At 38.2% G+C, this 23158-nt stretch overlaps 1 protein-coding gene across 8 annotated transcripts in view; it reads left to right on the top strand.

Annotated features, from left to right (window-relative positions):
* Window positions 1-4461: 4461 nt before the first annotated feature.
* Window positions 4462-23158, top strand: part of RBFOX1 (RNA binding fox-1 homolog 1) — a 216483-nt gene continuing 197786 nt past the window's right edge. For all 8 annotated transcript variants that reach the window (XM_026650660.2, XM_026650665.2, XM_026650657.2 and 5 more), the window contains exons 1-2: window positions 4462-4662; window positions 9801-10043. In XM_026650660.2, the coding sequence (XP_026506445.1) occupies window positions 4630-4662; window positions 9801-10043 (276 nt within the window). In that variant the 5' untranslated portion in view covers window positions 4462-4629. The remainder of the gene's footprint in view (window positions 4663-9800; window positions 10044-23158) is intronic.

The raw sequence follows: 23158 nt of genomic DNA, 5'->3' as shown, positions 1-23158 counted from the left end.
GTCACTGTTCACATTACAGCTCTCAGTTTATAGAACAGCTGTGGACTCATATGCAGTGTAGAGGATGCCAGTTTCTTGACTCTGTGATTGTAGATAAAAGCAAAAAAGCAATCGCTACTTAGTGTGTTAAAGTAGCCTGCCAAATCCATCTCAAATAATTGAGAGAAGTTCCTTGAGGGCCGAAAGTGGGCTTCATAGAGTAGCTAGTCCCTTTTCTTGCCATTCTGATCTTGCTGGGCAAAATAATTGTATGTGGTATGAAAAATAATGTGAACCTTGAAAGATCATGGGAAATTGTGAGTTAACTTTGAAGGTACTCTGCTTTGTTGACGCCACATATCTGGCAATTATTGTGGCTATAGAAATGAATTACCCAGATGAACCATTTGCATCTTTTCCTGATTTCAAGGGTTTACTCTTGAGCCCCGCTCAAGCCATTGACTTCAGTGGGAATTCTACTCTCAACGGAAACAAGCCCAGAGGGGCTAAAGACAAAAAATTAAGTAACTTCTGTTACATAAAGCTTACTAAAATTATTTACATTGTGGATTGTAGTTCTCTGATTATGCAGTAAAAGTAGGTCAGATCTTGAAAATTCCTCTTGCACACGTAAAACCGTCGGACAACCTGGCATGTTTTAACAGGGCCATTAAATTAGAGTGCCAGCGGTTGTACAAGTTAGGAGAGAAGGGCACTGACAAATCTTTTCTGAGCAAGATTATGCAGTGCTTAGATCAAACCATTGGTCCTTTACCACCATGAGTGGCAACTGCATGATTTTTTTTTTCTTGAGGAAAAGAGGGTAAATTCTTCCCACTTAAAACCCACTTTGTTTTGTTTCACGCACAAATTCTGGTTGCTTTAGCTAAGTGATGTTAGCCAAGAGCACACATTTGATCTGGATGGATACTGCATGGTCCCTGTGCACTGTGCTCTAGCATATCTGTGAATGGAGGCTGCATGCAGATGTGAATCGCAGCAAGTGCTATGTGAAGCCTTTTATGCTGAGTAGTTGTAAGTCTAGAGCTCCTGTCATGCTCATTCCCTGCTATGACCAAGGAACATGATCCTCACTATGTAAATGAGGTCTAAGATGCAGGAATAGGGACAAAGCGGTTTTGCTAATATCTGCTTTATTTTGTGGTTGTACTGTTCTATATAATGAACTTACATTCGGAATAAGGTCAGTATTAAGCATGTATGTTTACCATATTTACCTTAACTTTACCTCAGTACAGATATGAATTTTTACATGATAGGCTCTGTTTTCTTTTGTGCAAAAAAATGTCCAGCCTCTTCTTTTAGTTCTCCTCTTTAAATCAATTATCTCAAACTTGTAAACACCAATATTCCTTTTTATCCACATATCAAAATATATCAAAAAGACAGTTTGGGAGGGTCTGTTTAGTGAGGTGAAACTACCACTATAATGGTTAAGTGGAAGTGTAGTTTTGTGGGTTAAAAAGCCCCCCCATGACTGAGGGTCAAGAGATCTGGGTTATCTTCCTGGCTTTGCCACAGTCTATACTTCATGGGGCTTTTGTGATGGTTAATTTACTGTTTGTAAACTTTGAGATCTTTTGGATGGAAGGCTACAGAAGGCTAATGTATAAATTATGACAATCATATAAGAGAAAATTCCTTTGAGAAATCCTTCTGTACTGTAATTCTTTATTAGTCCCCTTTTCCCCTTTAAATTGCTTTTAGAAACTCTTTCTGTTTTGGAAAACAATTATTTATTTCCCTGAAAGGTTTCTCAGGGAATAGCCCATTGCACTAGGCAAGAGAGTGTTTATGTCTGATATTCCATGTCAGAGATATGTAGCACTGACAGAATTAGTGCAGAGCAGAACATGCTGCACTTCTTTGCAGCTGTTTTTTCCCCCCAAAATGTATGTTTGACAGTAATACATTGATAAAATTTCAGCTTTGAAATGCACCGAATTTGTGCTTAAAAGTAAAAACAAACAAACAAAAAAAAACCTTGTGGTCGGTGAGTGAGAGAGGAAGCCACTATCTGTAGAAGCAAAGTCTTTGTTGTCCCTAAAATGCCAAGTCGTAAAAATGCCACATTAATGTACTGTTTAAAACCTAAAATGTACAGCAGCACTAGTCTGAGGTTTGCCCTTCCAACAGAAGAAGTTAAAAGGAGACATAAGCTGAGTTGCAAGACTGGAGCTAGATACAGCGGACCCACTACTCTGGTCTGGACTTGCTCTGATACAAAACCTGAGAGGTGGAAAGGGTGCAAAAGTAGCCAACAAACCCGTTGTACTCCCCTGATTTTATTGTGCCGCCAGGGACTGATTTGGCTGCCAGCACAACTTTAGAATAGTCACAGGACTGCCCTAACGGAGCTAGTTTGGCATAGCCCCTACGGGCGGTAATGCCAGCTAGGAATCACCAGAGCACAACACTCTGTGAACATGGCCCCTCCCTCCCCACACCCAGGGACTCTTTGGCCTTCCTATATAGGGCAACTTCACAGCCACTTTGTGCCAGTGAAGCATTGTGGGATCTGGCCCCATATGTTTACATTTATTGCTCGGTTACTAAATCACTTGAAAAGAGAATTCACTTGATGAGCTTTATTTGTATCATGTGTCCATGGACAGATGATCACTTAACATAGCAAAAGAAAGAACTGAAGAGATACCATCATCATGGTGGGTATATGAAATATAGTTTCAGAGATTATATAATGCTTCAGATTTCTATTCCACTCTGATTTCCCAAGCACCCTTAACATTGAGGTGGGTCATGGAGTTTAACATAGCCAAATTGGAGAGAGGTACATACCATACTTTTTAGCTGAAAAGCATATCTAAAAGAAAAACATACAAAATCACCAGTAACATAAAGGTGCCACTCAAGGGAGAGAACAACTGAATCTCTGGTACTGCGTCCTGGAAAAATAATTGCTGTTGACCATTGCCATATAGCCATACCCAGTACACACAAAAAAGATGGTTGTGCTAATAAAATGGTCCTGAGCAGTGGCACTAATTCATTTACTAATTGGACATATATTGATAGCTGGGATTCAGGCTTTTATCAGGGTGCAATATGGTGCATATGAAGAGGACACTGGGAACATATTTGTCTCTTGTGCATGAGGTTGTTTGGTGGAGAAAAGAAATCCTACCATAACCCAAGGAAATAATACAAATCCCTGAGCTACCCCCTGCTCTTTTCTTTTCTCTCTCTCTCTCTCTCTTTCTGATTCTGTCCAAGAAAAACTGTTCTTTTTACCCTTTCATTCTTTCCTTTTGGGAACACCCTTACTTGGGAAAGAGTTTGTTTTTAAGTGAAATATGAGGCAGAACTGGCTTTGTAGTTACCTTTCCAAGAACGGGAGGAAATTACAGAATTTTCTGTGTCTGAATTTGGTTGAGAAGTCAAATGGTCCAAGTCAAGTAGCCCAGTCAGATTATTAAATGTCAAGAGAGAAAGCTTGCAGAGTTAGTCAATTCGTCCAATGAGGCTGGATGTCTGATTCCCTGTGGAAAAACCTGAAGCAGCTGTTTTTATTATCCTTAACTAGGAAGTGCTAGCAGCAAATCTATAAGAATTATCCTGCATTGTTAAAGAAACCCAGTGTATTTGAGTTGGAATGTAAGTTTAACGATACAGTTAATACGGTTTATCCAGATTTTTTTTCTGGGAATTTGGGACACTTGTAAATAAAAACTCACCTGTTGTATTTCAGTCCTGCCTCTAACTTCTTGAATCCGGTGACAGCCCATGACAGATTGCCAGTAAAGTTGAATTCTTTGGGGCTCTTTGTGTTGTCTTAGCCTTCTTCTCTGTTATGTGATTTTAATTAGAAATTTAATCATTTCTGAGACTACCTCTAGAGTATCTAGACAAGTTCCTTTAATAGTGAAGCATTAGCTTGCTTAAGCTGCTGCACAAAAGTAAAGCTTGGAAGCATTTCTGAAATATTTCCCTTGGTGGGCAAGAGGGATTTCACAAAATAAAGATGGCAAAACAATTTCAATTATAAAGAAAGGGTAAAGTAAATTTAATGTAAAATAGACAATTTTTTTATTGCCTAAGTTTGCTACGAGTATTAAGCAACTTTAAAACACAAATTTTATTGCTGTTAACTTTTCAAATTGTAGGAAAGATTAAACTCTCTCTCTCTCTCTCCTGTAAACTGCAGTTGTCAAAAAACCAGGTTTAGGAGGTTTAGGGTTTTCCATAACTTAGAATACAATCATCTTATTTTAAAAATGAAAATATTCAGCTTACGGCAACTTACAAAGTAGCATTTCTAATGTTTTTTAAACAGCTATTAATGTAGTCAAGCTGTGTTTTTTCTTCTTCTGTGTGTAATCATCTGCTCAGTGGTGCACTCTATAACTAGTAGCAGGAGACAGAGGAGTGGCCTGCTGTGATTGATGGGGCGAGGCCTAGCAAACTGAAAGAGTCCCATCTGGATTAGGTTTTGGGAGCAGTCAGATGTTGAGTGGGAGGTCAGTAAGGCTTGCATTAGCTCCCCCTCCTTCAACACCCCTATCATCCACACTCATACACACATTACATAGCTCACACGCCCTCATCCATAATTGATGCTTGCTTTGGGCAGATGCTGCATGGCCTGGGACTAGAGCAGCTGCTAAGTTTATGGAGGATAAAGAGAGCAGGATGGTACAGCAGGTATTTTCACTTTATTTTCACTTGAAACTCTGATTTTAGTCAAGCAAGGGCATTTCTTTTATTCAACTGTACCACTGCATGCAAGCCTCCTCTAATACATATTTTGTTGCTTAAGTCATTCTGCCAGGCGAGCTACAGCAGTGATTATGTGTGTCTGCTGTGCTTGATATGTCTAACTGAGCCGTTCTTATAACCAGCAGGTTTACAGAGTAATTTTGCATTTTTCTTCTTTGTTTCCATGCCCTGAGGATATGATGCAGTTTGGCTCATTTAACTACAGTATGAGAGGCTTTCTCTGAATGTGAAATATCTCTTGCCAAAGAAACAGAACACAATAAAACTAAAATAGAATAAAACAAACAGTAAACCGTTAGTTAGACTTTAAAATGTGGGCAACCTTAAAGGTTTTTAGTGAATAAATACAGTTTTATGTTGTGAATGTGTGTTTAAAAAGGAACACGGAATAAGTAATATTTTCTTTGCTCTGTCTTTTGTGTATAAACATGACAAGCTTGCTTTATTATGTTTTGACACTTTTCATGCATTTTTTAATTATAAAAGCCTTTCAGAGCAGAAGAGATAGTGCTGAAAAAGAATGTGGAGATTTGAGATACTCAATAGGAATGTTTTAAAATTCTGATCTTTTCTGTTTTAAGTATAATAATCTATGGGATTTTAGAAAGCCTTCACTTGCCTATATCATACTAAAGCACTTTTTTGTTCTGGTATAGCTCAGCATTTAAGCAGAAAGCAATAAACTGGATTTTATACACTGCCACGTAAAGCATATTTTGGAGCTGAAATGTGGTTTTCATTAGATTTCAGGCCAAAACATTTAGCAGAGCCTGACTGTCTGCCTTCCTTTGTTCTTCTTTCAGCTGCCAACTACTACTTTATTAAACCACACACAAAAATGAACATTAAGGGGTCATTTAAACTTATATAAAAGTAAAGAGATTCAGAGTTAAGTCTGAAACTATAACTTCGGTCTACCCTCTTGTGCCTAGTTAGAGTTCCACATTGCCTGTGTACTGTCACCCACTGTTTTGAGGCTGCTCCAGTGCCTAAGTTCATGGTCTAAATTAAGAATGGAGTTTCCTGTCACTTTAAGGAACATTTCATACCTTTAAAATAACTTAGTAGATTCCATTTTTCAGTTTCATTTTGTTTTCAATACTCTCATTAAAATGTCATTTTAAAATACCCAGTTAAAATGCCGTGGGGTAGAGGATAACTTGAGATTCACAAAGACCCATTCAAATTTAGATCAGTTTTGTGTAGTCAAGATTTGTCATTCACATTTCACAACAGTATAAGTAGGGATCTGTTAGTTTCCACTGTGTTAAACTTAATATGAATTCACGTCTTAAACAGTAACCAATTTGTATGTTACGTATCTTAATATTATAGAATATGTTTAATCATATGGGACATGCTAATGCATTATGGTAATGTTATGTGCTTTGAATATGCATATGCTCATTATGGATCCAAAATGTAGAGATTATTTAGACTAAATTTTAAAACTAAAAAACCTGCACTTGTGGCATGTGCAGTAGCTGCTTTTAAAATCAGAACATCTCAGCATTATTATCATGATCTTCATAATAATAAATTCCTGGCTTACAACAGTATGTGTATATGTACATACACACCCACACATATAATTTCTTTATCTTACAGTGGACAACTATATATATATTTAATTAAAACAAAAATAAGTTCAATGAAAGAATAACACCTGGGCTGATACCTGGCATGCCAAGTTTCCACTTCTCCCTGAATACATAGGGGTTATTTATTTATATGCTGACCCTTCACTATTTCCTTACTTTTTCCTGGTGCCACTTTAATAAGGGAATCAAAACCTCAGTTTAGCAAATCTAATGACTGAGCTAGAAGACTCTCAACAGTGTTAAGGTGCCTGACGTTTCATTGTATGTATGCCATTTTATGGCAGTACTGAAGTGAAATGTTTGAAGATGCTGGTAAGAAATCATATAAAAGCTCAGTGCTCTTAATTAAATATTAGCTGTAATTAGCACTAAGTGTGAATGGTACAGATATTAATTAGGGTCTCATGGAACTGCTGTCAGTGTTAATGAGAAACAGTGGGGGTCTCAGCAACATCTGTTTTAGAACTCAAGGTAGTATAAAAACCTTTAGTAGATCAAAAGCATCTGAACATTAGCTGTTGGTCCCTTTGTTGCCATTATTGTTCTTTTTTTAATATCTGCTGACTGTAATGCCATGTCTAACAACTGACATGAAGGAATAACTTATGGACCAGGAATGACCAGCTACTGTGCTTCAAAGCAATACAGTCAAAGTAATTTAGTAGATAGAAGAAATTTTTTTTGCTGCTGCTGCCATGCTCCCTGGTTCCTATCACTCAAGTCTGTCCTAAAGTATTTGATGTTTACAGTTTAAACATAGAACTTTCAACAAATACAAATATTCACACTAATGGCTAATTACCTGTGAAGACACATGAAGGAACCCAATCATTGCCCAGTTTTAGTGTGCATACTTTCTTTAGTGTGCATTTTGGCCATGTACAATCAATATTTTTCATAATAATTAGGGAGTATTAGGTAAAGAAATAAAAAAATGAGTTTTCAATTTTATTTAAAAAAACCTGAATAAGTAGATATATTCCTGCTAAATCAAATGTACAAGGTATTTTTCCAGGTTTTAAACTTAAATTGTTGCAAGTTTTAGTGTAAAAATACTTAACTTTTCATCTTGGCTTGTACTTGTAATACTAATAATACCATTATTTTACACTTTCAAAGCACAGTACAATCATGAAGTAATCTCACAACACAGTGTAGAATGTAAATGTTGTTGTTTCCATTTTAAAGATGATAAAGTGAGGCAGAAAGTATAAATGATTTGCCCAAGGACACACACTAAATTAGTTGAAGAGATTGGATTCACATTCAGGAGTTTCAGACTCCTAGTGTCCCATGCTTAATTCACTACAGCATATTGGCATTTAGTTAGGAAAAATGCATTTTTTCTCCTGTAATATGTAACCAAGGGCTGTTGTAATATACAGGTTAGTGAATCCCCAAAGGTTCTGAGTTCCTGTTCTGTTCAAATAATCACTTCTGTATTTAGATGCTTATTTGAATAGCTGAAACTGGTTGGAAATCTTCCTAGATGTGAAATTCCACAATATTACCTCTGTATTTCAGTATTAGCCATGGCCTTTGCTGAAGCCAGCAGGTGCAAGGATTAATGAAAACAAAAAATGCGTGTGCAAGTGCGTGAGCGTGTTTGGTGGAATGTGGCTGAATATTTCATAATCCTCCCTTCCCTCCCTACTTTTGCACATTCAGTGGGGAATGAGGATGATCTTGACCAGACATCACAGTGTCTTGACGGGGCAGAGCTCATGCTGAGCAAGTCAGGGGCTGGTCCCTTCCTTCCGCGGGTCCCTTTGTCTTCTCTTTGGCAGGACCTGGCGGGTTGGAGCTAATCAATTGGCGTGCCCCCTCCTCCACTTTTTTACACTCTCCTAGGGTTTTCAAATGCCTCTTGCACCTGTTAGCTGTTCTCTTTCCCTCCTCTTAATTATAGCATAGGAGCTGGGCTTTTTAGGATGCTGCAGGCCTTACCAATCACTTTTTTGGTATCAGGAAATAATTTTTCCCCTTGGACCTCATTGACAGAGGTTCTGTGGGCATTTTTTTGGAGCTGGGTGAAATTTTTTCGATGAGCAGTAAATTAGCCTGAAAATACATTTTTTGAGGCAACAAAATTTTAAAAGCAAAAGCAAAAAAAGTTGAAAGTTAATTTTGAAACCAAATATTTCAACTTTTTGTTTTGAAATGGTTTTTGCTTTAGCAATTGAGCTAATTTAAAATACTAAATCAAAAGAGTAAAAGAAATCACCCCAAGATGGAATAAAAAAAGAAAGGATGGGGGCATTGTTTGGGGTTAAACAAAACATTTAGTTGGACTCAGAACAACACTTTTTGGTTCTGTCCCTGAAATTGAGACGAGGCTTTGGAATATGTATAGCCATCCCCAATTCCTTTCTCTGGCGATACTGCAGAGGTACTGGTGTCCCCTGACACTGTTATCTGTAGCATCATGATTTAGGCATACCTTAAATAAATTCACAAACATGTTTTGTAAGAAGATATTTTTTTCAATGTCATAATGTATTCATTATGGTCAGACCATTTAGCCAGAGAATGTTGCAGACATTTATGTTAAATACCTGTGATACGTTAGCATTTTTGGCATCTGCTTGCCACAGTAGAATTATATCAAAGCTAAAACTAGATCTAATTGTCTATACAAATTATAGACGCTTCCATTTGGTCTTTTAATTTTAAAGGTTTCTTTTAACACATAAATGTTAAATTATTACTAGCAAAATGATAAGGCATTTTAAGCTCTTTCATCTAAATTTTCTGACACATTACAGGGTAAAGTATTTTTAATGTTTTTTCTCAAATGGATTTTAAACTGATGTATTTCTAGTCCCATATTTTTTATTTTGTGATTCTAAGCTTGAATCTAATCATCACGTTGCATTTGTGCTCTACAGCTGAAAGGATGAATGTTTACTTAATAGATTACACATTAAAAGAGTGATGAACATCTGAGAGAGCAGCATTTTAGTACATCTATTTTCAAACTCTCATTTGGATTTTAGGTTGGCTGCATCTTTTCAGAAATCTAGAAAACTATGAGAAAGAATGCACTATGTGATAAATATACCGAGCCTCTTTCAATGCCATCAGTGTTTTGTAACTTTTGGAATTAGTGGAATTATTTACTATAACTTTTCCTTCTTAACTGCTGGTTTTAGTAAAAACATATTGGCAACATTTAATGTTTTAGCTAAAGTATCTGTTCCTTTGACTGCATATACACTAGGGGTTTCAGTTCATGTATTCTTACCTGGTGTTAACAATCAAATTTTAAAAAGGCCCACATAGAAAACTACACGTGCTTCTGTAAAGGCAGGATTGTAATAGGGTGTGGCAGAGGAGGGAATTAAATCAGATGGGATACACTCTCCAGGGGAAACAAACATCCATTTAGAAATCTTGGAGAATATCCTCTTTACTTTCTAAATTATTTTTTCTGACTCTGCCTTTTTTTCCTTTACTTTACAGGGTAATCAGGAAGCTACAGCACCTCCTGACACAATGGCGCAGCCTTATGCCTCAGCTCAGTTTGCTCCGCCACAGAATGGGATCCCGGCAGAATATACAGCCCCACACCCCCATCCAGCTCCAGACTACACAGGCCAAACCACAGTTCCAGAGCACACGTTAAACATGTACCCTCCTGCTCAGACACACACTGAACAGAGTGCAGCTGACACAAATGCACAAACTGTCTCCGGCACAGCCACAGTAAGTTCAGGTTTCTTATATTTTTGAAGATGTATATCTCAAGTTACAAAAACGTCTATTGATAAAGCTCTTTCTTATGTTGCATTTAATGGTTGTAAACTTGAATTTTATTTATGGTTATTCAAAACAATATAGGGTCCAAAATAGATTCAGTCTTTTTTCTTTGAACTTTGAGGATATTATTCTTCCACTTGTGGTGCCTCTCATCAAGCCAGCGGGTGGAGCAGTATCTGGTGGCACTTGTTTTCAAAATTCTTTTCCTTTTTGAATATCCAAACATGCAAAATTATATATGAAGAACAAATATTTAAATGGTTGTATACGATTTAACCTGTTTAGAGCTGGGCACAACATTCATTTGAAGAAAAACAGTGAATTTGTTTTGCTGATATTCATGACCCCTTCTTATTCACTTTTCACAAAGGTTTATTTGAATAAAACTTTATTCTCAAAAATTTTCGGAAAAGGGATAGTGTTGCAAATATTTGTGCAAATATGAATAATCATCATGAGTATCTGCAACAGAAGTGCTTGTGCAGCCATCTTGAAAGCTTTCTGTGGGTTTGGAAATCATCAAATAATGGAACTGAAACAACACCATGTGACTTATCCGCCCAGTGGGTGCAAACAGCAAATTACAAATCGTGACTATTCCAAGTAATAGTATGCAAATAAATGTTAGGTTTAGATCTTAACATAAAACCTCCATAGAACAATTTTAAATTGTGAATAGTTTCATAAAAATTGGTGTCTATTTGTGGAAATATTAAGAACTGAAAAAGGGCATCAAATTTCTGTCTGTGTTGACAACTTTTTTTTAAAACTAATATATAAGTGTGTAAGGGATCTAAGTAAAGGAGTGACCAATATTTGATGCTGAGCTCCCACCCTCTGAAAATCAGACACTTTAAAAGTGTCTCCCAAGTCTAACAACCAAAAACTGTGACTCTCAAAATCACTATTCACTTTTGAAAATATTGGCTGAAAACTAAACATTATAACATCGGTTTATTAAGGTCCTGGTTTGAGGGCTGTCCCTTGAATCTGAGATAGAAGGCTTGGGTTTCTTCCACCGCATTTTTTTGTGAAGGGCACAGTTCCTTTAACTATTTCTGTCTCAAAACATTTTATCCTTCCATAATAGCTGATGCTGCTACACTTCCCCTGGTTGTAGGAAGATGAGAAAATGTCTCACTCAGAAATTAAAACAAATGCTTCTCTGTGGATCATCCAGCAGATATGCTCTAAAAATGTGCCACTGATGCCCTTCCTGTATGCCTCCAAGCATTACACAGTGACCAATCAATGGATTGTTCTGAGGGTATTTAAGCACCTTGCCATGTTACTTCTACCCTTACATAAATATAAGTGAGAATGCATTCTCATTCTAAATGGTATTATTTTTCACAGTGTATAATACATTCTATACACTATGTACAGGAACAGAGGACTTGCCATAACACAGCAGACCAGTGGTCTACCTAGTTCACTGCTGTATTCTTTCTGACATTCACCAATATTAGATGCTTCTCTGGAAGATAGAAAATACAGTGTCATGGACAATTATGAAAACCTACTCATATGAGAACTTTCTTCCCAATCTCCTCAATAAGAAGCCACCTTGTGGCCCAGAGTATTAGGAGCTATATCCTTTCCTAACAAAAAAGTTTTTGTCCTGTTTATTATACCTGTGGATATTCTCATTAATGTCTAGTTATTTTGGGGATCATACTAAACCTCTGGACTCAAAGGTATTGTGATACTTAATTCCAGTTTTAGGGTTTGTATAATAAATGTTTCCTGTTATAGTTTTAAATTGGGTAGCATTGAATTTCATTAAACGCCTGCTTGTTCTTATGTTATGGGAAAAATTAACTAGGAACATCCTATTTACTTTCTCTAGTCCATTAATTAATCTATATACCTCTGTAATGTGACCTTTTATTCACTTCTTCACTAAGCTGTTCATGTACTAGTATAATGTCTTATGTTATTTCGATCCCATTCATTAAATAGCATACCATTTTGTTTGTTGTTTTGATCACTACTACACGTTGGGCTGATCACAATGACACCCAGCTCAGTCCCTTCATGTTTGTTTCTTTGGAATTCCTGGATTTATACCAGTCAGTCCTAGGATGAAATCCTGGCTGTATTGAAGTCCCTGGAAAAACTCCTATTGACATCAGTGGGGCCAAGATTTCACCTCTGGTGACCTGTTGCTTTTTAAGTGTGTTTGCCTCATTTATTATCAACTCAGTCTGACAATCTCATTGTTTTTAGTAGGAAAGAGCACAGAACTGGAGTAGGTATTTCCTCAACGTCCTCTGTGGAAAAGAGTGATGAAAAGAAATCATTTAGTTTGTCTTCAATGGCCTTATCTTCCTCAATTACTCCCTTGAATCCATGGTGCTCCAGCAGATGCAGTTATTCCTTTGCAAGTTTCCTCCTTCTGACACAATAATAGAAATGTTATTTCTTTTATGTCTTCGGCTATCTGTTTTTCCTAGTCTTCTTAGTTCTGCTAATTTCCAGGTTCCACTTTATGGAGTGTAAATATTTTAATTTCCTTGCCTTTGACTTAATCTTTTTGAAGAGCTACCTCATTTTTTCTGAAATCCTTGTCTAAAATGTAATGTAACAGTGAAAGTTGTTGGCACAATACCTCCATGGAGAAAGATGAACTTAATTATATTGTAATCATTGTTACTTTTTAAGAGTGGCAAATCTGGCCCTATTCAATACTTAATACATATGCTATTTAATGTGAATTGTCTTGTTGCACTTACTTAAGATCTTAGAAATTAGAGATGGAAAAGATGTATTTGGAAATGTAAGCCATCCCGTATCTAAGATGGTTTGTTGCCTACACTATCTTTTTTATGTAATTCGGATTTAATTTAGAAACCAGTAAAAAACAATATCATCCAACAATTTGCAGACAAAGTCAAAACTGTAATCAATTGACAACATATGGCATTTTATACTTGATATAGTACAAATAAAGATTAAAGGTGAATTCTCTAAGGGTCTCCACTATTCAACTGAGCCTCATCATTACTTAACTGCTAAAAATCTCCCACAAATTTCCAATCTTTTGTTCAAATTCATTATGGGTATCAGCTTCTATAAACTGTTATGATCTACCTTATAAATTGTTAGCACTTTATGGCTTTCCATCATATTTGTGAACACCGCATAAACATCATGCAAAAAGATACATGCAGATGGAACGTTGCACCCAGGCAGAACCCCAGTGAATTCAGTGGGGTTTGTGAGGGCTTTAGGATCCACCTGTATGCATCACTTTGCGGATTGGTGTCTAATAGTACATGTTGTTTTTAATCAGAAAATGTAACATTACAAATTAATACTACTATGTCAGCATTGTAACTCAAAGTGATGTTCATATCTGAAGGAAAAGATGCCTTAGCTACCAGCAAAATGTTGTTGGGGTAGTGAATTTCTGGACTTTCTAAATTTCAGGAGCAATCTGGTTGTCCACTGGAGTGTTTGGTTGGTAGCTTTCAGATATTTTTAGGTAGCTCTCAGATGTTCAGTTGTGTAACGTGCAATATGACACGAGACATTTTTGAAAAACTGTCTAGGCTGGCTATTCACAAAGGCGTTTTAGCTGGATAAAAATGGGAGGTTTAGTAAAACAGCTTTTGGAGAGAAGCAAGCATTTGAAATGCGTGTAATAATTCTAATCAATATGCACAACTATGTGTATTTAAGGCTGTGGATCCAACTGTAAAGTAAAAGAATTATGTTAGTGTAATGAAAAATGAATATTACAACTGAAAACAATGTTCATAAAATATCAGATTCTGTGGGGATTTTTGAAAATGCCTTCTATCACCCCTGCAAGAAATTATCCATACCAAACTTAAAAACATGCTCTCTAAACTAATTGTCCCTGTGGCTTTCTCAGTGTATCAAAGCTTCTCTCTTTTTGTCGACCAGAGTCTCAACCTTCGGGGCTGGGGCTGGCTTCACTTTGTGTCTTGTATAGCCCCAAGTATAACAATATTAATATTGTTAGTATTTGGTGTAAGACAGTGACATTTCTTTTGGATCATTTTATCAGAAAATTAGGTAAAATCCTGGCCCCATTGAAGTCAGTGGCAACACTCCCATTGACTTAAATGGGCCAGGATTTCACCCATCAACTTTACTCCAGGTTTGAAATTTCCATATACATGATTCTAAGCACTAGTGCAACAGTAAGTTTGAAGGATTGGTCCATTAATGAATAAACTCTGGGGGCCTTATTTACTGTTGCCCTGCACCTTGTGGAGTCATTTACACTAGTTGCAAAGTGAGTATAAAATGCTACCAAGCCAGAATGGTGGAAGTGACTCCACAAGGTGCAGGATATCAGTGACTCCTGCCTTAGGAGATGTGTAACATTTCCTGTATCGTTTAGATTCAGACAAATACTACACTCAGAGCATAAATGTGTTTTTTCTTTTATAAAAGTACAGTCTTCTTTTGCCATGAGTTTTATGTTAATGGATCCTTTTCTTCTCTCCCCCTGCTCCTGCATTTTTTAGTCCCTAAATATTGTGCCCCACCTCCTTATACTTTTGCCCTCTTGGAGTTTCAGTCACAGAACCCACATGGTAATGCATTGATGATTTTCCTTCACTGGTTGCTCCTGACTTTCTAGCAGACTCCTAAACTAGTTTTGGCAGCTTGGAAATTGTCCTTGTTGATGAGTTGATCAGACCTGCCTTGTCAGACAGAGATGCTGTTTTCCTTAAACATAGTTATAATTCTGAGGAGTTTATGTATTTTTTTTTCTGGTTGCCAGTAAGGCTTAGCACAGTGGAAATCCCTCTTGGTTCTCCTCTCAGATTCCTTGTTAGCAAAGAAATAATAATTTCCTGAGCAAGAGAAAATTAGCAAATTTTGCAGAGACACATTCCTAAGCAGGGGCCAGTCAGGTCTTCCTGACTTCTTGCTTGAATTTCCACATTGTAATTCAGAAGTTTAACTCATTTCAGGGAGCCTAATCTTGCAGTGATCATTCATGCAAATGGTCCTTACTAACTGAGCATAGTCCCATTGGCTTCCGTGGGCATACTCATGGGACTAAGGGTCACAGGATTGGGCCAAAAAGTGTATTTTCCCATATGATGGGGTGTATAGACCCCACGCTGTAGCAGCCAGGAAGGGGTTAATAGATGGGTCATTTACCTGACTAGCTGTGACTAACTGCCTGATTAACCACAGCTGGGATAAAAGGCTGCAGCTCAACCAGAGGAAGACAACTACCAGAGTGCATATCTACACTTCAGCTTGGAGCAAGCCTCCCAGGCCAGGTCAACTACAGCTCATGTAAGCATGTTAAAAAGAGTAGTGCGGATGTTGCGATGCTGGTGGAGGCTCAGGTTAGCCACCCAATCCATATTTTTTGCTTTGTTTATATGGGCAAACAAATTCTATTCTTGGAGAGGTGACTCTCACTCTACAAGTCATATTTGTTGGGCCAAACTGCTCGTGGGTTCATTTGCATAGCTTGGATTGACTTCGGTGGTAGTTATCTAAAGGCATAATCTGTATCTAATTCTGCCTGTGTGATACAGTGGACAGCATAAAATCATTTGCTGCTTAAATATGTTATGTTTACTGGAGTTCTGCAATATTTCCCATTCTAAATATATGGAATGTCTCAGTAGAAATATGTACCATAGCCAGGTAAGCATGAAGATTTTTTTTTATCGTGTGTGTGTGTGAGAGAGAGAGAGAAACACAGTGCTACAAAATTAATTTGCTTCTGCATTAGTGAAACCAAGGTGTCATTCTACAACCATTTTATCTTGGGCTGTGATCTCATCAGATTTCACAAGCTAAGCAGCGTTTGATCAGATCTGTACTTAGATAGGAGACCTCTAGGGAAAATGAAGGTGCTTCAGGAAGCAGTGTTGGTGATTCAATGGTTCTCTTCCCTCTGCACCAGTTCTCAGAATCAATACTCAGCATGGTATTAGGGGATACTGTGCTGTTGGAGTTTTCAGATAAGATGTAATACAGAGGTCCTGACCTCCTGTGATCATTAAAGATGACATGGCACTTTTCACAAGAGAGAGAACATTAACCTCAGTGCTGTGGCCAGATTTCAAGTTAGGTAATTGCATTTTTGGCTACCTAAATTCCTGCTGTTTCAGTTAGATATGGTATTTTTCCCTTTTGACCTAAACTGATGTACTGTATAGTGATGTTTGCTGTTACACTTACCCTGTTTCACTCTAGAGGTAGCTGTATTTTATTGGTGGGTGAAGCAATTCATATAGTTTCTACCTTCATTTAGTAAGGTTTGTGCTATGCTCAGAGATCTGTCTGGATCAGTTGTTTCCAAACTTCAGAGGTTTCGTTCCCCCTCTTTGTCTTAAATAGTCCAGACTTGTTGATCTTCCAGGCACATTGCAAAGCCTGTCTGTTAGAGCAGGAATTTGGGAAAGCTAAGGATCTTTTGGGGTGAATGTCAGAGGTGGAGAGAGATTGATTTAATTCACAGTATGTTTTGCTGATTTGTGGCAGCAGAAATGTCAAGGATCTATGGTGTGTTGGTTTGGTGGAGGGTTTCATATTGTGTTTTTAAAAATTATGGGCAACATAAACCTTCTGTGGTATTGCTTTAGCTAAATACAGATAAATGAACGAATTAAATAGGTAGATCGGTACCACTATGCTCTGTTTTTTCTGTGGGGTGTTTTATTTCTTCGGGGGGGAAGGGAACGGGTTGTTTGCTTCTTCTTTGTCTGTTCATCTCCGGAGGGCGTCCATCTCATCCCCCTTCCTGGGAGGCTCCGTTCCCTATTCACCAGAAAGCAATCTGCTGCTTGAGTTGGGGGTGCCCATTGGTCCCTCTGTGAGGCAGATTTTTTATATTCTTACAGTGGACCAGAGTGTCATGGAAGAAGAGATATTAAGGGAAAAGTGGGCCTGTAATCTATTCCTTCAGTTTGCAGCTTTGCCTGTATGCATTATTCTTGGGGCTGACTGCATTAAAAGGCCATTAGAAGAAGGAAAGGACAGGTAGCTTTTTAGAAGTCACCCAGTGCTTTCCTCTGAGCTACAAGAGTATATCTGTAGTTTGAGGTTGGACCAACTTTTCACTGGATGGATATTCTGCTTGTGCTTCTGATGCTAGCCCACTATTTTATTGGCAGCAGATCTTGAACATAGGTTCTGAGTTCATGCCCCCTCTTGTGGACTTCAAATGGACAGAATTAAAAGTAAGACAATAGTGGCTCACATTTGCTTTCTCTCTATTTGGAAGACACATGGAGCAGAAGGTAACTGTCTATTGCGTCTCCAAAAAGGGCTATTCAGAGGACTGTGCTTCCCTATGGGGAAAAATAATTCTACATGATATGTGAACACGTGGGCTTCTAGAATGAAGCTGCATCTTATAGATCTGATTTCCCAGTGATTGAAAAATGTATTGAATTATTTTATGTCTACTATCAATGTATGCTAAGTTTAGGCAAAATATCATTTTCACATTGCTATATCAATTCCACATTTTGTTGTCCATATCCAGACAGCTTAGCCAATAGCATTCTGGATACATAATAATACTTCGAGAGATGTTACGACAATGTTTATTTCATCTACATCATATCCTGCTGACACTGGCTGTTGTACCAGCAGGGTGGGCTGGTTGAATCATATTATGTATTCTATCCACTCCCAACCTCATCTTAAACAAAATATTCTGAAGCGTGCCTGTTTCAACCCTCCAAGCATTTTTCACCCAAAAAAGCAAGCAAGGTAGTCAAAATCTGCACGTACGGAACAGTGGAGAGATCAAAACTGCCATCACAAATGGATAACATAATATCATGCTAGTATTGGAAGCCACTGTAATAGCTTGGGATCATACTATTTATTACTTCTGAGGAGCTTCCTTGCTGAGAATACTGTATGTAAACTTCGTAACTAAGCCCTCATGTATATTTCCTTGCTTACGCTAAAGAATAGCAGTAATATCTCACTCACTTGTAGGACTGGATGTGTCAGCACATGTTGTACAATTACATCCTCACAAGTTTGACAACAGCAGACTTCTGAAAAAAAAAAAACTCCCTGCCCTTTTGGGACTCAGTCTGAAGTTTTTATGCAGGCAAAAATCTCTGTGGTGCCACTGGAGATTTTGCCTGTGTCAGGAAGTCAGGATCAAGCTCTTAGTGAACCAAAATGTATAATACTTTTAACATCTCACTGGTAATTGTAAAAGCCAAAGAAAGGCTTTAAATTGATTGTGCCTTCCACAACCCCATGCAGCCTTAGACCTTTTCCTATATTCCCTAGTCAGAGGATTCCATTGTGACAGATATGACAGTTTCCTGCCATATCCTGGACAAACCTTATTGAATTAAGTTTCAGTATCTTAGGAGTTCATTGTATTAAAGATGCTAATATTTATGTATTATTGTGGGATTGTTCCTTAAGGGGTTGTCAGAAGTAATGTCAATCCTGCGAAATGTTATGAGCTTCAGAGATCTCTCAAAACAATGGGCCAGAAAAGACGGAACTTTTAGTTGAGTGGGTTCCCTAGGAAATACCTGGGAGGAGGAGAATGCAAATTACCCACTTCCAGACCATCCTTTGTTAAGCTGCACCTCAAGGAGAAACCCACTGTCTACTGATCACCTGTTACACAAGGACAGGATCAGAGGCCCAAACTGTATAAAAGAGTGACTCTCGGGTTCATGGATGAGATTGGTCTGAGCTAACAGCTGTTATGAACTTGTGACCACAGAAAACCCCCTTGGTGGGGTTTGAATGACTGTTCACCTGCCAGACCCCTTGTTGGAGTCGGAGGATGATCTCTGGTAAGAAAATTAGTATGCATGTAGGTACTTATATTATATACTATGTTTTCTCTGTAATGCATTAATTTTAAGAATAAATGGGCTGTCTAGTAACTTCACTGTGGCAATTATACTATTTATAGTCTCTGAGGAGTTGGCAAAATAGGCCTGTTTAGGCAGTTCGTCTTGTTGGGGTATTCACAGTGTAGCCAGGGTACTGTGCAGTCTGGAAATACCCCGGCCAGGGCCAAGAGAGAGAGAAAGGTGTCTGCACAAGAAAGGTGATGAGTGGGGCACTGGAAGACAGCGTAGGTGCCCTTGCTGGACCACAGAAGCAGAATATAGGTGCAGTTGCCCAGAATTGCAATACCCATTCTTTGCTGGGCCTGCTGAAATAGTGATTTGGCTTTGCCTCTACTCAGCACTTTGATTTGTCATCTGTCAGTGGATTTTTGGGGACCAGCAAGCAGCTATATAGCAGCATTGTTATCAGCTTTGGTGATATTGTCACAAGCCTCACCATATTTAGTATCCTCTTAATGCCCAAACTTCTGTATCACTTTGATTACACAAAAGTCTCTGGTTTTATCCACTCCCTCTCAGTAAATGTCTACCATTTATAGTGTGGAAAAAAGATTGAAAATGTGCTTAAAACCAGAAGATGAATTAAAAAGATCCCAGATTTATAATTCTTAAAATATTGTGAGTTTTAAAGTCAAACTTCTGATTTTTTAATGTTTGTGGTTGACAGTACCGCATTAGTGATGCTAATGCCCAAAATAAGTGAGGGGCTGGCTTTATCGATTATACTATGTCTCGATGGACAAAGAGGCTGCTTCCTTTAATTGTGTTATCTCAATCAAATTAGCTTAACATGATTGGAAAGCCCTCTTAATGCTCGTTATGATGCAGGTGAAACTTTTAGATCAGTGTGCTGGTTGGCATTACCAGCTCAAAATGATCTAAAAAATGTTATGTTATGAGGACTTTTCAATCATGTTAAGCTAACTCTTTTTGCCTATCAGACAGGGACATAGTTACTAACACCCCCTCATCCTGAAAAAGTTATTTCTGACTCCCTCTTCCCTTGTCAACACAGAATCTTTTCTGATCTCCCAAATAAAATCAACCAATTAAACAATTTCAGGCAGTTCCCTGGCTCAGTAGTGAAAGAGTTAACAATACTTGATTTCAAATCTTTTTGCTCCTTATATTCTCCTCTACTCATTCCCAATTCTTTTCATATTTCACTGACTTTTTCTTCTCTCTGCAGTCTAAGTATCTGTGGCATCCAAATGCTTTGCCATGTGTAGGGTTCTGATGTCTCAAGAAAAACATTTGAGTACTATATTCTGCTGAATAAACAAAGCACAGATTTCAAAGGGGACTTTGTTACAGTGAAATAGCTAATTACTACTTAAATTGTATTTGACCTTCTGCATCTCTTCTTCACAGTATAACATTAATTAAAATTGATCCTTATCTTTTTTTTGGTGGGAGGTGAAAATTAATTCCCATTTTCACTGTGTATAGGAGTAGCCCACGAGACTCAGCTAATGATGCTTCTCCCCCTTCCCTCCATAATTGTCATGCAAGTGGTAGCCGTTTGTTTGCAATTTTATCAGAAGTGGACAACTTTTCATGGCAACACTTACAGTTGCAATGTAATCTGAGAAGCAATAGTGCTTTGTGTAATGGCTGGATTCAGAGGATAATATATGTGGCCTTTTAGGCCAAGTAAACCCTGGAACATCCCAGATCCTTGCTATGTGTGAGGCCAACCATTCAACAGAAAGGTCAGTAAGTCAAGGGAGCAATAATTAAATGAAACCTAACAGACCTGTAGCCAAAAGCTGGGGAGATAATGATTTCTTAAAGACGACCTCTTCTCCATCCCAGCTCTTTATGCTTGATTTCTGTTAATTTGAAATCCCTTGCCCAGGGTTGCACAGCAAACTGCGGTTACTCCTCTACATGGCTACAGATGGGTGGGGGAAAGGTTGGTTTAGTGACTCATCTTATGATATATTACAACTTTTTTTCCCACATAGCATGTTTTAAAATGCCTTTTCACTTGGTTACACCTCCAATTTCCCTCCCCCCCAATAGCCGTCTGTCCCCTCCTTTTTCATCCTTTCCCCCATGACAATCTGCTGAGGTTCCCAGAATTGAGTGTTACCATGTTATCCCTCTCAGTCTTAGCAGGTGAGCGTTAAGCTGGGTGACAGCTCTCTGACACACTAGCTTGTCTGCCTTGCCAACAAACTCTGCCAGTCCAAACCTTATCTGCCAGGTAAAAACCAGTGTTCCCCCAGCTCCCGAGTTCCCCAGAGATGTCTCACTGTAGTGTCCAGCCCACGTAGTGAATATTCACATAAGTTAAGATTGTTGCTCCTTTAAAGAGATAATACACAGCAGCTCATTAATTTAACCGTTTTTTGACAAATACACTCCGGTCACAGCACTGAATTAGTGACTAGTAAAAGTAAAACAGGCTATTTAACAAAAGGACATAGAATTAAGTGATACCAAGTATAAGGAATAAAGACAAAGGGTTACAAGCAAACAAAAGTAAAAATATGCTTCTAAAACTAAAACTTAATTTCAGCAAATTAGGTTTCTCACCTATACTCAGTTCCCAGGGACTTCAACCCCCTTGGTTGAAGGATCCAACGTTCTGTGATTCCAAGAGCTCTGGCTCCTTGCATCCCCCAAGTGATGGATACCAAAATGGCTTTATATTTCTGCTTCAATCTCCAAAATTTCATTGACCCTGTTACAAGAGACAGGAGGGCCTCCTGCTGATCTTCCCTTCCTGTTGATTTCCCATCCTCCTCCTGATTCATACATAAATGAGGCTTCCATCATTTTGATTCCATAATGCTTAAGTTCATGGGAGACAGGTAGATTGCTACCTTCCCTCCTGTGTGGGAGAGAACCTGTTTTTCCCTGTGTTTGGTCACAGATGTTAAAGTATAATATCAGTGAGTATTACAATTCCTCATGTAATGTTAATGCACACATTTCACAATTATATTCATTACCAATGTGTCACAGACTTTCATCAAAGACCTCACTGTATACGCTTCTATAATACAGTAATATTGTATACAATCAGTTGATTCAGTTGCTAATCACTTGACGTTCAGATCCTGTCTTTATAGCTCAGTAAACCTTTGAAATATGTTCTTTGAAAAGTAAGCCCAGGCCTAGCTTCTCTCTCCCGCTGGGAGGTAGATGCCATAAAATTCATTGACCTTGCTTCAAGAGGAAGGAGGGCTTCCTTGGGATGCGGTCTCCATCCCCTATCGAGATTATATAGTCATCTTTCCCCACTTGCTCTCCTGATCGCTCTGTTTACCTTGCATATAAATGTGCTTTTCTTTGCATTCAGCCATACCTTGCCTAATTTATATTGGAGACACATTCAGTTAGGTGGAACCACATTCCTTTGTCTGGAACAGGCATGGCTTAGGAACTGCTTGCCAAATACATGTTAAGAACACATTTGCAGCACATAGCTATATCTATTGTACATACATCATACAATGATTTTCAGAACCAGCATGTTATCACTTTGTATATGATACCGTACATGACCCCTTTTAGAGATAGATTATGATAAAAGTGTGTTAGCTGAACTGATATATATGTCAGGCCTGACAAGAGCTGCTGACAGTAGAGAACCACCAATAGGTCTGTGTGTGTGTGTGTGTGAGAGAGAGAGAGACACACACATGCTCTCTCTCGTGCTCTCTCCCTTTCTCTTTCTCATTTCCTTTTATAGCACTATTTATATGTCTAACCTATGTATGGCTCACTTACTGTTATTCCTTGGCTGACATGTCCTTTCCTGTGATCAGCTAGAGAGAGTCACTTAATTCAACCATTTTCCTTTACCTCTCCAGCAATACTAGTAAGACAAAAGTCAGTTGACACAAAGGCACTTCCTGGCTGACCTCAGGAATAGACCCACCCACAAATTTCCAGCAGTGTGTTATATGCCACAGTTTAGCAATGATATGGCAGATCCTAGGTGACGTCACAGCCAAAAGTAAGTAAAGAACAAACTCGTCATTTCACTGGCATGTGTTCTAGTGCCAACTAGATGCTATAGTTTCGTTTGGTACTGAACTAGATTGGGGAGTAAGGGAAGGGAGGTCCAGTAAAGATGTTGCATAGTATTTGGCTTTTTTGTGATATGTGGCATTATTTGAAAACTCATTGGGAGCTGAGAGTGATCAGCAGTTCTGAAAATGCTCGGGTGACAGTTTTTAGAAATTCCAGGTG

Source organism: Terrapene carolina, unplaced genomic scaffold, assembly GCF_002925995.2.
Source record: "Terrapene carolina triunguis isolate 2854851 unplaced genomic scaffold, T_m_triunguis-2.0 Scaffold93, whole genome shotgun sequence".
Lineage (NCBI taxonomy): Eukaryota > Metazoa > Chordata > Testudines > Emydidae > Terrapene > Terrapene triunguis.
This window is presented reverse-complemented; position numbering and strand designations above follow the sequence as displayed.